Source organism: Notechis scutatus, chromosome 1 (genome assembly GCF_049901735.1).
Source record: "Notechis scutatus isolate UNSWTSFEM ecotype Mainland chromosome 1, rNotScu1.2, whole genome shotgun sequence".
Classification (NCBI taxonomy): Eukaryota; Metazoa; Chordata; class Lepidosauria; order Squamata; family Elapidae; genus Notechis; species Notechis scutatus.
The window spans coordinates 308,795,342-308,807,624 of NC_142009.1; the positions used below are offsets into that span (position 1 = coordinate 308,795,342).

Consider the following 12,283-nt stretch of genomic DNA (forward strand, 5'->3'; position numbering starts at 1 on the left):
GATGATTTGTGTAGCCTAGCTTAGGAAGAGCATCTCAACAGCTCATGGATGTTTTTCTTTGTTTTGAAAGATTGGAAATGTCTATGTTTTCCTTATCTAGAGTGTGGTATATATCACCAGACACCATTTTATTTTCATTAGTGCATCGCATTCTAGGATAAACCATTAAACACAAAAACGTTTTAAAAGCCTGTTGGAAACAATTGAAAGCTGCTCTCATGTCTCCTCAGTGCTTTCTCTGAGCACAAAGCCTTTATTGTGAGGTGACATTTCACAATGCTTCCCTCCCCCTCCCACTTTCCATAAATGCCGAAAATTAGAGCATCTCCTTCTCCCCGCTCCTTGCTTTTTACAGCTTCTGTTTTAAAAGGAACAACCACCATCAGTTTGTGGGCAAATCTCCTGAATATATTATCTGTTAGCTGTGATTTGTTAATTAGATCCCCGACCTTCTGTGCTGCTTTAAAATGCACCAGGCATCACAGATTCACAAACAGTTTGGGTTGGCAAGAAATATCTATTCCAGATGTTCGGTGATTTTAATGACCGTATCCTATTCAGTGACATGCATCCTATTTTCTGGATATAAAAATTTAACCAACAGCCTCTACAGTGAATTAAAACAAAGGATGAAGGGGTTGGGAAACAGATTTAACATTTAAAGGAGGAAAAGGGCATAATTGGATCTAAAGACACATGATAAATGATAAGGAAGCATTCCATGTTGTTTTCTGTTTTAATTCTTAAGTAGATTGCATATGTGGTATCATTTATAACTAAGTGAGCCGTAATGGAATTAATTATTCAGTGACAGCTCTGTACAGGGCTGAATTCCATGTTTCTCAGACATCCATTGTATTTTACTGATAATCTCCATTTAACAATCTCTTTTCTAGTACCTTTTCCTGGAAGAACCAAGAAGCCTTTGTCTTCTGAGAATCCCTGTCTTTAGATTTAAGTGCATCTTCATTGCATCTTAGAGTAGACATTCAAGACATTACATAACCTGCCACATCTTATGCCATGGAATTAGGCAAACTTCTGGGGAGGGGCATAGTTGGCATTTTGTTGGGTGCATTTTTAAAAAAAAGGGTGCTATGTTGGGCCTGATAGGTTAAATAAACAATTATACCACATAGTGAACCAGCCTTCTTGGATGTTCCTTAGTTAATTCAGTGGAATATTTAGATAGCTCAGGGCCATTCCCATAAACAAAACATAATGTAGAAGATACTTTTGCATTTTATTAAAATAATACATTTTTTTTTAAAAAAATGTCAGAAGTATCTTTGTGACTTACCTCAGTTGGTAAGGTTTGTTTGTTCTGCTAATATTTTATAAAATTTAATCTCAAATACAAAATTTAAAGTAGCCATTTTTAAAATTTATGTAATTTATGTATTGGCTGAATGCGAGACTACCACTGGAGCTTGGAGTCAAATCCCCCTTTAGCTAAAAAGTTCATCAGATTATCTTAGACCATTGGCCCATCCGTCATTTTAATACACTTCAAAGGATTGTTTGAAGACAACATATGGAAGAGAAAGTACACTGCCCCTGTTTCTTAGAGAAGGGAAGGGTTAAAATTAATTAATTTTAAATAATTACTTTTTTTGTAGGGAGGATTCAAAATTGTGGGTCCCAAAATGTGCTTCCTTATTCTGCCTAACTTGTGAATCATTCTGCTTTTTCCATAGCATTTTTAGATGCAGAGTTTATCTTTCTCTTCCTGTTTCAAAGAAGGAATTAGATATAAACCAATATAGTGCCCCTATTATACTTTATTTTTAGCAGGCAGGTTGTATTATTATCTTGGATTACATAACAGTCTTTTGTAAGGGATTTTGCTCCATTAGAGGATTCAGAAACAAGGCAGAGAGTTGGGAAGGAATCAAGGGAAGAGCAGCAAAACAATTTACACCACACCCACTGTTATTTTTCTTTTCTTTTTGCCCCTCCCCCGCATTTAAAACCCATTGTGTCAAAAGGCCTGTATAGCAGAGATGCTACATCATAACCATGATCACGCCATCCTGCCTTTCTGGCAGGACAGCATCTCCTTTAATTCCGTCGTGTGATTTGGCCACTTGCCTTTTCTGAGTAAATCTGCAGCATGCTATTCTGTACTGCAGAGGTGACATTAGGATAAACTGAGAGAATTTCAGAGAAAGCTGAGTTATTTACAAGCAAGCTTCCTTGTGCTTAAAAGATCTTGACCATTACAATGATAAATAAAATAAACTCTCTGTAAATACCGTGTTTCTCATATAATAAGGCCGGGTCTTTTTTTTTTTTTTTTTTTTTTTTGAGCCCCCAAAAAATGGCTAGGCCGTCTTTTCGGGGGTGACTTAATTCCCCCCCCCTTGCATCTTCAGGCGGGCGGGCAGCGACAGCTTGGATGTTGATCTCGGCGTTGGTGGGGCACTTTGTATCGGGGTCAATGCAGGCAGCGCCATATCCAGGTGTGCAACAAAAGTACTTCCTAACGGCAGGCCCCCCCACCATTCCCCCCCACCATTTCGCATGTTTTAATAGAGGCCTTAATTTGGGGGGAGGGGCTTAATTTCATTTCATGCCTATAAAACATGCTGGGACTTCCTATTGGGGGAGGCCGTATTGTTGGAGAAACAGGGTAGGTGTGGCTCAACAATGTTTGCGCTAAACTTCTGTTTTATCTGCTCGATCTGTTAACCTTGGGAGGGATTTTCAGTTGCTGTCTCTTGTCAGTTTATATGTTCAGAAAAATGTGAGGACTCTTGGCTAGAAAGGTAAAGTCTCCTGAATTCTTCATCTAAGAGATTATTCTGTATAATGTATACATACTATTCTCTTAAATAAACACAGTCCTCCAAATGCACAGTAATCTGCTGAATCAATTGGTTGTTTTTGGTGGACATTTCATTACCCAATTAGGTGACATCATCAGTGTGGGATTTACTCACAGTTTGTATTCAGTAGCTTGCACAGCCAATGTTGGTATGGGTATAATTTTCTCCTTGGAATTTCTTGATTAGGATATTATTTTCTGCTTGTTTGTCTGGTGTTAAACCTTGCTTCTCTGGGGGTTGCTGCTGGAGGATATATGTTCTGTTCTTTTTTGTTTCCCTCTTAGCTGTTCCCCTCCACCAGCCAACAACATCCAGTTTCTTTGTTTATTACGTTTAGATCCTGCCTCTTCTTCAGGATCTCCAGGCCTTACTATTCCTTCTTCCATTTTCAATGAGCTTTAATGAGGTTATATCTAGTGATGTAAAATATGGTCCACAACAGCTTATGTCAGAATAGTCTTGTCACCAAATGTCACCAATGTTAATTTCCTTATTGATTAGATTTTTAACATAAATTCTGAAGTAAAGATTTATTTTCTATTCAGTTATTTCCTATAAATACATTTTGCCTACGTGATTTATATTATTTTCATTTTTCTTTAGTTAAAAAAAAATATTAGCAAGTGATGTCATTAGGTATCGGTTCAGAAAAAGAATTTCAAGAGCATGGGAAGGAACTGAAGTTCTACACTTTTGTTATTTGAGAATAAATTAAACATTTGGAAAAAAATACCACTCTTAACACTGGATAGCTGGCATGATGCATATTCTTTAAAAATCATTAAGAAAAGATTGTGCATTTGCTATTATATTTTATGACTTTTGAGCAGAGGTTGAGAAACCTCCAACTCAGTGGCTAGTTGGATCTGGACCCTGCTCTGCCATTTTGTTTCCACACTTGGTGTGCCAGTTAAGTATAAGAAAATTCTCATATTTTGCAAATGACATCTCTTTTCAAAGTCTTGGTATGATGGGAGTATTTTGTGATTTGTGGATTTTTGAGTAAACACTTTGTACCATGTAGTAGACTAAGTAAGATGAATTATAGATTTTAACAAAACGTGTATGAACAGGCATTATTATTAATTTCAATAAAATGGACCTATTGACATTTTTGTAATGATACAATTCTCCAAAGTGAATGGAAAGTTTAGATTGAACTGTAGCCATATTCTGAAGAAGGGGACAACTTTTTTAGTGTGAAATCACATTCTGTTTTATGGAATTTTCCAGAAATCCATCTCTCTCTCTCTCTCTCTCTCTCTCTCTCTCTCTCTCTCTCTCTCTCTCTCCCTCTCTCCCTCTCTCTCTCCCTCTCTCTCTCCCTCTCCCTCTCCCTCTCTCTCTCTCTCTCTCTCTCTCTCTCTCTCTCTCTCTCTCTCTCTCTCTCTCTCTCTCTCTCTCTCACACACACACACCTTTATTACTATCAATAGGTAATTTTTAAAAATACATTAAAGTCAAAGTACATATCATCTTGCGTGAGTTAATGAAAAGTGGGAAAATGAAAGTTTGAAGATAGGAGAACATTCTGGAATAGAGTAAGAGCATGGGTCAAAATTTCCATTTGTTTGAGCAAAGCTGAGGTTCCTTTCCTTCACATGCTGCTTATGGTCCACCCAGGGCTACCTATTGTGTGAGACAAAGTAAAGAATTAGATCAATCCTTTGAGTCCCATAATTAGTCTTCTGATATTTCTTGTGTCTTAATCTTTTAGTCATTTTGTTTACTCTTGGATGAAAAGATGAAATCCATATCTGAGTGCATTTGTCTATGGACCAATCAGTTTTAAATTTAATTTGATCAGGCAAAATTTAAAATGTGAATCTATAAGCCAGAATAAATCAATTCTATGTTGTGGCTCCTTAAATGTTAGAAATATATCCTCTTCCATAAATTACATTATCTTTATTTGCTTCTCTTGTACTTTAGCCTTTCTGCTCTATTGCTTGTCATACTTGAAATATCCTGTCTCCAGCCAAGTCATAAAATTATAGGATCCTGGAGTACTATATTGGTCTAATCTGATTTAGACTGGGGGTTGGGAGGAACAGATCTTTAAATGCTGTGCTATCTCAAAGAAAATAAAACAAATATAACAGTTCAGTCCAGTCCTGGCTGCCTGTTTCCTCTTTGAAAATGAACTTAAATCTAAAATATTGTATTTTATATTATTTATATTAAAAGATCCCTCAACTACATTCTAAAGTGACATAAAACTTCCTTCTACACATCTGTGTTAAGCAGAATGCAGTTACATATAACCTGTCATCAAAAGGGATGGGAAGTTACCATTTTAGTATGAATGTAATTTGCATTTTGAAATTACTGTACAGTCTGAAATCTAATTATGCTTTAAAACTAATAACCTTTTTGAATTTAAAATAATATGTACATGTTCCTTTTAGAAGAAATGTATATAAATGCTTATGATTTTAGCAGGTTCTTTTTTCAAATTGGTGCAGAAATAGACAAAATAAACTTAAGTTTGCAAAAATAAGAAAGTGAACAAAATTAAATTTATTATCTTTTCCCCCTCTCCAAAAATAGATTCTTAAACAAGGACTTACTTCATTTCTTCTCCTGTTCCTCTACTTCTGTTCTACTGAATAATGTAAACCTTCTGGTCAAGACTTTATCAGCTATTTATTTTAGTATCTCTTGTCTTTTTTTTTAATTACCAGAGGAATGAGTAGAACTAGGAACACTAATAATGAAGTATCTGTCTTGCTTTCTTAAGCCATTGGTATTCAAATTAACATTAATGAACTTATAAAAGTAATAATCTCCCTGGAATACCACCTATATTTTGTTTATTAACCACATTTTTGTATTATCCTAGTCAACCAACTCTGGGTGTTGTTTTAAATCATCAATAAAGACCATTGACATAAATTAACAACCCTACTCTCACCCTCTTTAAAATACTAAACATATTGGCCAATAAAACTGAACAGTTGCCCGTTGTTCATCATTTGGAGACAATAGTCTGTTGACAAAAGTATGTGTTAATGTTTTCCAAAATTACAGAAGAAGAGGACAGGGATATCTTGGAGATCATTCATACAGTATATAGGCAGCAGTCATTCTAAAAATAAAAGTAGTATACTTCATTATATGGGTGCCACCACAGAAAAGGCCTCTCTCCCAGCCCATACCTCTCTTACTTCTGATAGGAGAGGGATCCTGTGAAAATCCATTTAACATGTCTATTCAAAACAAGCAGAATCATGCTGAATAAGGTTACCCTTCGGGTCCAGAAGCCATTGAGATAGATGTCACTCTGCAGCCTCAGATTTTGTAATTGCAGAATAAAAGGAACAGATGCTGCCTAGGAAACAGACAAGAGAGGCACGAACCCCCAGTGGCTTAACAATCAGATTGAGAAACTTAGGAAGCCCCAGCCCTAATGGATCAAATATTAATTGGCAGGAAGTTTGTAGTTTCAGACTTACAAGATTGATGGCAGTCCTCTCAAATTAACCAAACAGGAAACATGACTAGATGAACTGATTCTATTTTATTGTAAGGCTACTTTTAACAGAATCTTGAAACTATAAGCTTCCCTTGTCGTTTTTAATGGCTCGATTAGTTAGGGAGGGTCCTTCCTAAATTTCTTTCTCTGACTGTTAAGCGACTGGGGGCTCTTGTGTCTCTTGTCCAATTGTTTCTTAGAGAGCATTTCTTCCCTTCTGGACCCCCAGAGGTCCAGCAACCATTATCTTCTGCTGCCATTTAGCCAGGAGAAATGAGTCCCAAGTCATGTACCTCTAGTTGAGCCTGCATTGGCAATGTATAATTTGAGTATCATCAGTTACCTGTCCCCATAGTCTCATATAGATGTTGCGTAATGAAGAAAACTCCAAGCCCTGGAATACTCGACTTTGGAACAACCACAGATGCTAAATGCTCTCCCAGTAGATCAGCTCACAAGGTAGACCAAATTTATAACCAAATACATGCAAGCTAATACCACTTTTATTGTAAAGCTATTGTAAAGTAACAGTATCTTGCAAGTCTGAATGTGCTTCCCTCCCTCCTTCCCTTTATTTTCAGTACTGGGGAGGATCATGTCTGAGATGCTTTCTCAAATTGCATTTCTGCCAAGAACTCGGATTTCTTTTATTTGACCGTTGTCTTGGTTGCAACTCTTCCTCCTGTTCCTCAAAGTTATTCCGATTACACAGTATAACATCCAGCATTCAGATAGGAGCGAAATACTGTGGGGCCATCTCCACAGTGATCCTAATCCGTCCAGGTGGTTGGAAGGATATCTTGATCAATAATATTGAACTCTGCTAACTCTGGGACTGAGAGGAGCACACCCTTTCTATCCAGGTCCTGACAGAAGATTAGTGTTGTTTCAATCATACATCCTGAAAACTTACTAAAAACTATTCACATAATCCACTTCTGTGATTAGCAGCTTCACCAGTTTCCAGGGCAGAAGTTATCCCAACACAGCTGGTTCTTCAAAGCACCGGAGGACAAGATACAAAACTAATCAAAGAGAGAAGCAACCTGGAATTAAGGAGAAACTTCCTAACAGTGAGGACAATTAACCAGTGGAACAGCTTGCCTCCAGAAATCATGGGCTGTTTTTAAGAAGAGTCTAGACAGTCACTTATCTGAAACATTATAGGTTCTCCTGCTTGAGTAGGGGACTCGACTAGAAGACCTCCAAGATCCCTTCCAGCTTATTCTATTCTATTCTTATTCTACTCCAGACAGTGTCCACAACCACCTCTTTTCAAGAAAGGTGGGGGCAACACGCTCTTCCTCTAAGACAAGGTCTTCAAACTTGGCAAGTTTAAGACTTGTGGACTTCAACTCCCAGAATTCCTGAGGAGGAGGAATTCTGGGAGTTGAAGTCCACAAGTCTTAAAGCTGTCAAGTTTGAAGACCCCTGCTCTAAGATATAGAAACCACTTCTTAAATCCAGCCATGCTCATGTAAGCTCTTGTCAATTTTCAATCATTTTTAGTTCCAGAAAATAATTTTATACATATCTTATATAAATGTGCTTTTTTCTGATGTGATTATAGGCTTACATCATTGATTGAACATCCAGTTTCATGAAAGTATAGAATTAGAATTAGTGATATTGGATGGGAGACATCCCCCCCCCCAACAAAAAAAAATTAATCTTCCAGGTTTGTAAACAAGGAAGTCAAAGAAACATCTTGCAAACAGCAGTAACAAACAATATCCAGACTGTTGCCAGGAAAACTATCTGGTCCAGTCTGTGAAGTTAGGAGTCACACTTGACTTGAAGGAGATTTTTTATTTAATACAAAATTTATGCACTGATAATAAAACAAGCAGCTTTGACAAATCCATAAAAGAGTGTCAGGTTTTGTGCAAAGGCGAAGAAAGTTATGCAGTGCTGTTCCTCCTGTCAAGGAAAAACAAAAAAGCCGTATTAGATTAATGTCAATTCATTTGAACATTTTGTTTGTGAAGAGGATAATTGAAGAGATGCTATTGTCAATAAGCACTGTGAACAGAAAGCCAAATTTAACATCTTCCTCTGGCTCCAAATAATTTACCCAGCCGAAAAAAAATTTATATGTTCAAATATATCGTCACTTTTTCGAACCTGCTATTAGGATCTTCTCAAAAAAACACAGAAGGGCATTGTGAGAGTTACTGCCTCTTATGAGCTGCTAACATCTGTGTGAAGAATTTAAGAATTGGAACAGAAATCAAGGACAGGCATAAGAATAAGGTACAGACTGTTCCAGTTTTGTCTATATATGGCAATCAGGTACGCAAGACATAAGAGTCGATGCAGAAATATATTGATGGTTCAATACTGTACATACTGTATCTATTCAAACACCATTAAGTTCTATGGAGCCTATTACCAGATCAATGGTGTAGGCTTGCAGTCTAAAATAAATATTTAAATTCTGCCTATTTCTGATTCTGTTGAAGTTTTTCCATGCATAAAATTGTAGATTTCACATAACTATTCCTGCAATCATCTGCAATGTATAAGATTTAAGACTTTCCTTTTATATAAACCAGCAACTACAGTCATTATATATTCTGTAGTCAGAAGAGTGATCCCACCGGTTTTAATGAATCTCCTTTGGAAATAAATGGTTCAGAGGAACGTGCTTTAAATAGCATTATAGGAACTCAGATTGAGATAGGATTCTTAAAATTGCTGGTTTTCCATTCACAACCTTCCTTTTTCTGTTGTAGGTGGACGCATATGTTCCTTTTCCCCTTGCATTGAGCAAGTTCAAAGGACCTGCTTAGCTTTGGAGGAGCACGGCTTTACTGAAATCACTACTTCAGAGATTCTGCTCAGAGTGTACAATGTTCGAACAATTAGTTTGCAAATCCCTGATCTTGGAAAAGCAGATGGTAATTCCAGCACTGGGGTTGATGGAGGCAACCTATCAAATGAAGGTGCCTTGTGTCCAAATCTTCAGCAGGAAACTATACAATTTAAGAGTGGTGTGCCACTTAAGGAAATGGTGGGTCACACTGGTTATTTGACCTTTGCTACTAAAAACCTATTTTAAATACAGGCTCGAGAGTGTTTCTGCTGCATGCCCTCTGAATGTAACTTTCCCAGCTCTCAGCTTCCAGAGCAATTCCATATATAGTCAGATTGATATTCTGTTTAAATAGCTAGACAGGAGCACTAGCCAGATCGGTCTTGGCAATGTGCTGCTGTTCTAAAACAGTGCTTGCCTGGTTGTCAGGTACGGAAGATGGACTGATAACTAATAGGTGCGGATTGGAATTTACAAAATAAAAGTCACAGGAGAGTGTGTGTGTGTGTGTGTGTCTTTTTGACATTTTTCTCCCTCAAAGCGGGTTTGCCATAAAGATTTTTTTTCCAGGCCTGAATATTTGCTTTATAAATATAATATTTTTTTGTACAGAAGAATATGAAACAAGTCTAGTGTGACTTTCAATTAAGGCCATTAAAAACCGCATCATATGGAGTAAACATGTTTTTATTCATACCCAAATAGAGCTCATTCTATGAATAAATTCTAAGCACAAATACAGATATATGTAATAAATGAAAGGCTATGTTTGCAACAGTCTCATCTCTTACTCCATCATCAAATGCTGTCTTTGTTTGATCATTCTTACATATAAGATTAAATTTTATCACTGCAAATGGTTTTAAGATTAAATTATTCTTGGTGCCTTCTTGCATTGAAGAGTTTTATCTCTGCAGATAGTTGATACAATGAACTGTACAAGATATACCCGCTCCAGGTACAGGCTATTTAATATATCTGCTTGAAATATGAAATTGATTTTGCCCTTTTTTTGACAAGAAAAAAAAACGTAATGAATCTTGGAACAGGTAGATTACAGCTCTGGTGCTAATCTGTAACAGTTTAACCACCGTGGGTAGCAAAGATAAGATTTAAAGGACGGCTGAGCAGATTAAAAATCAGGAAAGCAAATTGTCTAAGAAGAGGCTGTTACACAATTGGCCTTATGACTGCTTTTCCCCTCAGAAGAGGTGAAAATCTTTATGGCACGCTTTAACAAAATACTTTTGTGGGAAAGTAGGACAAAAGTTCTTGTATCATTAGTAGGGTAGCACAAGGGTTTCCCTGCAAAGGAAGGGAAGGCTCATATTTGTTTAAAGGTTAGGCCAGCTGAATTAGAAGTGGAAGGAAGACTCCGTATAACCTGCTAAATCATCTAGACCAGAGGTGTCAACCTCACAGCATCACAGTGTCGTTACATGACGTATTGCGACTTCCGCCCCCTTTCACTAAACTGGGTATAGGCATGGCCAGCATGTGACACATCCGGCCTGTGGGCCGCGAGTTTGACACCCCTGTCCTAGATTAATGCTACAAGTTCTTACTTGGAATGCCATGTTCCTGAGGGTGGAATCTTGATCACTGGGATGGCATCCATTGTAGAAGTGAAGTATAAGGATGCTGAATGCATTATCTTTTAGCATTTAATAAAAATTTTACTTTAAGTATTTTATTTGGAAAAAATAACTAAGGGCACAGGACAGTGGAAGTATGAATGGAGCACACTTCAATGTTAAGATGGGAAATGTTAGAAGAATTAGGTATATGATGTAGATTAGTATCATGTAAGAATAGAGTATTAAAGTAAAAGCAAGGAATATGTCTAAACTATAATGATTATTGCACAAGTTATGTATACGCAGATGACACGCTGTTCAAATGAAAGATGGAATGTTTGTATAAATAAAATAAAATTAATTAAAAAAAGAAAAGAATGTAGCATACTTCATGATTTTTTTCCCATGGCTGCTTTGTTTCAGAACGCTTTAGCTAACTTTCCAAAGTCAAAGTATCTTTCTGTAAATGCAAAGTTTGCCACATATTTGAGCTCTCAAGCCCATTTCAAAATTGATGTGGGGTGATTAAGAAAAGTCTCCATTGAATTGAGCTTAGCTCCAAGGGACTACTTTTTGGCATTAAGACAAGTTATTTATGTTCTGAGATTCTTTTACTTCCTAGTCTAGCAAAAACTTAGATTTCAGGTTGTTCCACATCCAAGTATTAACTAAGGAAACGTCTCATAGCTTCCAAGGTTCACTTAAATTCTGCCACGTTACACATTGTAAATAACTGCAGAATATCTTTTTTCAAGGAAGAAAGTGGTATGCCTCAAAACCAAAAACAAAAAAACAGAAAAATAGGCAACATCCATTCCTAAACACATACACAAAAAAGGGGGGGAAATTCAACACAATAAATTAGACTATGACACAATTGTGCCAAGAAGCTGTGCAGCAGCATCTAATCACACATATCCTGCTTTTTATATAAGAATAACGTAAATGAATTTCTTAGAGGATCTTCCATCTTGGCAATCTGCTTGGTTTCCTGTAAGAAGTTTATTGCATAGTTTTACGTCATTCATTCAACTGGAACACAAACACATACCCAGCCGCTATGGTTTAGCCAAATCTTTTTGTAATGTCTTTGAAAAATCCAGGAGAGGGGATAAAATAAGATAAGTGGGATAGAAAAGTTGAAAGAAGGCAAAATTCTTTTAGGGAACTACAGACCATTCATTCTGATACGGACACTTGGGAAGTGCTAGTACATATCATAAAGAGATAAATTTGTAAGCAACAGACTATGAATTTGTTAATGATGAATCTTATCTCTTAAGTGTTACAGTACTGTAACTTAATATGTTACACAAGGTTTTTTACAAAATGCTTCATAATATTTTGACTAGCAAACCAGTTAAATATCATCCTTCCATCCTTCCGAGGTGGGTAAAATGTGGACCCAGATTGTTGGGCGCAATATGCTGACTGCAAACCGTTTAGAGAGGCCTGTAAATTATCTAAGTAAGTGCTATTGCTATCAGCTAGATGGTAAAAGCTGATGAACAACTGGCCTGAAAATCATAATCAATGACTGCTCATCAGTAGTTTAGTATTAAATTGTATTATTTAACCAAAGGAAGGG

The 12,283-nt window shown here is 36.8% G+C and overlaps 1 protein-coding gene and 1 long non-coding RNA gene across 5 annotated transcripts in view; one reads left to right on the forward strand and one right to left on the reverse strand.

Annotated features, from left to right (window-relative positions):
- Positions 1-11,070, forward strand: part of TRMT61A (tRNA methyltransferase 61A) — a 59,503-nt gene extending 48,433 nt beyond the window's left edge. For all 4 annotated transcript variants that reach the window (XM_026670082.2, XM_087952236.1, XM_087952237.1 and 1 more), the window contains exon 4: positions 9,039-11,070. In XM_026670082.2, coding sequence (XP_026525867.1) covers positions 9,039-9,364 — 326 coding nt within the window. In that variant the 3' untranslated portion in view covers positions 9,365-11,070. The remainder of the gene's footprint in view (positions 1-9,038) is intronic.
- Positions 1-12,283, reverse strand: part of LOC113413660 (uncharacterized) — a 301,334-nt gene that overhangs the window by 9,254 nt on the left and 279,797 nt on the right. The window lies entirely within an intron of this gene.